Consider the following 3,757-nt stretch of genomic DNA (forward strand, 5'->3'; position numbering starts at 1 on the left):
CACCAACCCAATACACAAGTACAGGGCCACACAAGAGTACAGGACCACACTGGTCTAAAAGAGATTTGTAAATGTGAAACATTTTGCAACAATTGACCCAGTGGCCATTGAGAGGATGGCAATATTGAATTGCTGCAGACATAGTTAGAATTAAACTTCTCACATGTAATCACATGTTTGGCAATAGTTCAGCTCAGTTTTGAGGATCTAAGTTTTGTTGCCTTACATATATGTGCCCAGTTTACTGTGAGGATTAAATTCAACTAACAAATGTTTAGTGCTATTCAAGAACCCCTAAAGTTTTCATGATTTCTTCACAGCACTATCAAATATGGCCTGGGACTTATGGAAAAAAATCCCATTTTTTTTTGAGTGGTGGCTGGAGATCAAAATCTTGGATCATCTCAAATTTTACTAGAACTCTCTCTTTAGACAACTGAATAACACCCTGGAGATATACTTACTGCCTACAGAGCAATTGGACTCAACTAAACTAGGTAATGACATATAGCTGTCTAGAATAGGAGAGCTCATTTGGAAGTGACTGACAGTGATCTTCTAGTCCAACTGCTTCACTACTTCAGGGCTGAACAAAAGTTTTAAGCATGTTGTTAAGGGCATTGTCTATATGCCTTTTAAACACTGAAAGGCTTGGAGCATCTATCACTTCTCTAGGAAGCCAGATTAGTGGTCACTGGATTTCACTGTATTCCACCAAATTAATCCCCATCATCTGCCAAATGGCAGTTTAGACATTTAAGTCCCAATCCTTATGATTTGAAACCATTACACATTCCAGCAGATATGACTCAGCATTAAGAAGTATCCAGAGTCTAGAGAAGAATCCATGGAGCATCTCAAATGGCACTAGACCTGATTGCTATGCAATCAAATAGTGCATATGTATATTGACACTGTATTGAAAACATCTACAGCTGAATCTTACTCTCATAACATTGTTCATGTGTTTAAACATATATTTTAAATATTATTTGAGATCTTCTAGTGTGTCTCAGGGGTCTGGAAGACAGAACACAGTATCTATGGGAGTCTTATACTCTTCCAATGTGACAAATGGAGGACTAGCATATCCTAGTTTATCTGAAATGGCACCTGATCCCTTTCACTTTGTCATACATCACATTATGTGTCTTTTTGCCGTAATGTATGGATATGCTTTCAAGGACTGCATTTTTGATCAGTTATTGGTCAATTTGACCACAGTAGATTTTCCTGTCATTCAGTGATGTGAACTCTAATGTAACAAGGAGAGGTAAACATACCCAGAAAACTATGTAATACAGAAAAACATGTTCCTATAAAAAAAATTATTACCTTCAACGCCCGAAGTTGCCAATTTCTTTTTATCATACTTTTGCCACCTGTGTTTTGCATCTGAAGGTGCTGGTTCATTGCAATACCAGTAAGAAAGGCACTCACACTCTGTAAAGTATCACATGAAATGACTCTGATTAGAGATAATCCTTTCAGATGGTAGGAACTCTTGAGCTGTGCAGCATCAAACAGACCTCTGATCAAGGAACAGTATGCTGGGCAGATCCATCTGTTGAAATATTACCCACTTTTGGTCACTCAAGCTATTATAAGGAACAGTTGTTCTCTTAAAATGGAACAATCTTATCCAGCTTTCTTACTGTCAAACAGAAAGGATGTTGACATAAGATGTTCTTGCTTCACTTTTAAGTAAAGGGAAAGATACACGAGTAGAGTAATCACGGGTAGCAAGTGGGCAATGATTGCAGGCTACACTGTGAAATTCCACTGGCAAAGTTTATTCTGCAGCCACTTGATATGCACAGCACAAAAAAGGCCTGAAGCTTAAGCTGTACATGCAGCTAAGCATACACCTTGGCCTACTCAGCTTAAATGCTACATAGTGTAAAATGGTCTTCAAGGCAGGTTAATTACACACCACCTTATGCCAAACACATGCCAAGTCATGTGAAGGTATAGCTACACAAATAGTATAGATAGAGCAAGAATAACCTTTTCCATATACAGTAAGACTGTGATAGAACAAGCAACTCAGCCTATTTTTTGACAGGTGTTTTAGCTTTCTTTTACTGTGTCTGCAGGGATTTGGCCAACTGTTTTTCAATAATATCCAATGTTCCTACATGTTTTTTTAAAAATATAAATCTAGGGTTTAGGATTTTTTAAAGGAAATTATCTATCAGCCAAGGTGCTTGTATGACTTATTAGTATTGCTACTGTAGCAGAATAATTTACACCCAGGTGTAGTTCTAACATCAAAGCACTCTCATAAATGGGAAGGAGACATTGCTACGTAAAAACAATGATACTATTACTTTGTTGCCAGACTTCAGTGCAGCGAGGCAGTGATGACTGAATCAGCAAAGAACAAGCTGTAGTGCTCTTACTCAACTTTAAGAAGGAAACTCCTCACTACTCTTTGTGTTTATCTGTATTTGTAGCCTAGGAACTTATCAGTGTGCAGAGCAGCTTGTGCCTACGATCTTTCTCAGACTCTCTTTCACTTCTTTGTTCCTCAGACAATAGATTAGAGGGTTCAGTGCTGGAGTGAATACAGCATAAAACACAGATACTATTTTGTTGAGGTTGAAGGGATGGATCTTCCTGGGCCTAGCATACATGAAAAGAGTGGCTGAGAAAAAGATGATGACTACAACGAAATGGGAGGTACAAGTGGAAAAGGCTTTTCTCCTTCCCTGAGCTGAAGGCATACACAAGATAGTTGACAAGATACAGCAATAAGAGAAAACAATGATTAAGAGAGGTATCACCAGTATCACCAAGGCTAACACAAAGTCCACTGTCTCTGCAAAGGACATGTCAGTGCAAGAAAGATTCAGAACTGGAGAGATGTCACAAAAGAAGTGGTTTATGATTTGTGGACCACAAAATGTAAGCTGTGAAATAAAGGACACCTTGACGAAGGAAATGGAAAAGCCTCCTGCCCATGAGAGAATGGACAACTGAAAACACAGCTTGTGGGTCATGATGGCTGGGTAGCGCAAGGGATGGCAGACAGCCAAATAGCGATCATAGGCCATTACAGCCAAGAGGACACATTCAGTGCACATAAGAGAGATAAAGAAGTATAACTGTGTCATGCAGCTGGAGAATGAGATGGTTGTGCTCTCTGACCAGAACGCAAACAAAAGCCTAGGCAATGTTACTGAGACATACGAAATCTCCAGGAAGGATAAGTTCGCCAGGAAATAATACATAGGCTTTTGGAGGCGATGGTTACTTTTCACCACAAAGATGATGATTGCATTCTCAGTGATTGTTACCATGTAGGTGACCAGAAACACCAGGTAAAGTAAGAACTGGACCTGCAGCCCATAGGAAAATCCCAGAAGAATGAACTCATTGATAGCAGTTTGGTTCTTCATTCCATATTGACTGCCCACAGTTATCCCTGCAGATGTCAAAGCAGAAGAAAAGGAAAATGTAAGAGTTCCACAAAAGCAAGTTTGTGTGACGAATTAGGGCACTTAATATACTGTTTCCTGTGGAATCTTTTTATAAAGTAGAGCCAATATTTCTTACAAGAAAGAAAGTCAGAGGGACACATGTCTTTGTTTCCAATGACTTGTTAGTGTGCTTTCAACAGTAACATTAGAAAAACAACCCAAAATTTAGGAAAAAAAAGCTCCAGAAGATCTCTGTAATGCAGCCTATTTTCCTGTAAGATGGAGTATCAAGCAACACAAGCACTTCTGACATTCAGACTGCTGAAGACAGCACT

At 39.0% G+C, this 3,757-nt stretch overlaps 1 protein-coding gene across 1 annotated transcript; it reads right to left on the reverse strand.

Annotated features, from left to right (window-relative positions):
- Positions 1-2,468: 2,468 nt before the first annotated feature.
- LOC104614341 (olfactory receptor 6B1) lies at positions 2,469-3,401 on the reverse strand. The gene has a single exon (XM_010296713.1). The coding sequence runs from the start codon at positions 3,399-3,401 to the stop codon at positions 2,469-2,471; it is 933 nt and encodes a 310-aa protein (XP_010295015.1).
- Between the last annotated feature and the right edge of the window lie 356 nt (positions 3,402-3,757).

The sequence above is a fragment of the Phaethon lepturus genome, unplaced genomic scaffold (assembly GCF_000687285.1).
Source record: "Phaethon lepturus isolate BGI_N335 unplaced genomic scaffold, ASM68728v1 scaffold5301, whole genome shotgun sequence".
NCBI lineage: Eukaryota > Metazoa > Chordata > Aves > Phaethontiformes > Phaethontidae > Phaethon > Phaethon lepturus.

Bases quoted from the DNA above. Each gene is read 5' to 3' on its own strand.
- LOC104614341 (XM_010296713.1), bottom strand. From the start codon at position 3,401: ATGAAGAACCAAACTGCTATCAATGAGTTCATTCTTCTGGGATTTTCC.